At 61.7% G+C, this 711-nt stretch overlaps 1 protein-coding gene across 1 annotated transcript in view; it reads right to left on the minus strand.

Moving 5' to 3' along the window:
- Nucleotides 1-711, minus strand: part of myo10 (myosin X) — a 27,124-nt gene that overhangs the window by 12,872 nt on the left and 13,541 nt on the right. Inside the window, 4 exon segments of the mRNA XM_017042170.2 lie at nt 97-139; nt 252-300; nt 303-451; nt 640-707. Coding sequence (XP_016897659.1) covers nt 97-139; nt 252-300; nt 303-451; nt 640-707 — 309 coding nt within the window.

Raw genomic sequence — 711 nt, forward strand, 5'->3', positions numbered from 1 at the left:
GCGACACCACGGGTTGCGGACCCACGGTGTCCGGCCCACGGTGTCCGACCCACGGTGTCCGACCCACGGTGTCCGATGTTCTTGTACCTCTGTGACCTCCCTCAGTCTGTCTGCCTCCAGCCGCCGCCGCCGCCGCCGCCTCTCCCTACACACACACACACACACACACACACACAGAGTTCAGTCGAGGACTTCAGGGCTGTGTAGTTTGATCACAGCTCAGAGGTCAGAGGTCAGAGGTCACAGCTCACCTCTCCTCCTCCTCCTCCTCCTCCTCCTCCCTCCTCCGCCGCTGGGGGGGGGGGGGGGGGGGGGGGCCAGCCGACCTCGCAGACGTTTCTGGAAGGTGAGCGCGGCCCAGCGGAGGAGCAGGAACCTCCTCCTCCAGTAGAACGCCCGGTAGTTCTTCTGAATGACCACAATGCACTGCTGCAGCTTCCTGTACTGCTTCCTGCCGGGGGCCAAGAACACGCGTTACTCCAACACCGGTGTGCCCCAACCTGGGGTTCACGGACCACAGCGGTACACACACACGTTCCCTTCGGTCGTTGTTTCCATCTGACCATAAACTTATTTTACACTGAATTAGATCTGTACCGTCCAGCAGGGGGTGCTGTTCCTGTGTTCTGGGACACGTACCTGGTCACGTAGCCCAGGACGTGGGCCTGGATGATCATGGCCGCTCTCAGCTCCTCCACCTCCCTCTGCTTC

This window comes from Cynoglossus semilaevis, chromosome 20 (genome assembly GCF_000523025.1).
Source record: "Cynoglossus semilaevis isolate Cse_v1.0 chromosome 20, Cse_v1.0, whole genome shotgun sequence".
NCBI classification, from domain to species: Eukaryota; Metazoa; Chordata; class Actinopteri; order Pleuronectiformes; family Cynoglossidae; genus Cynoglossus; species Cynoglossus semilaevis.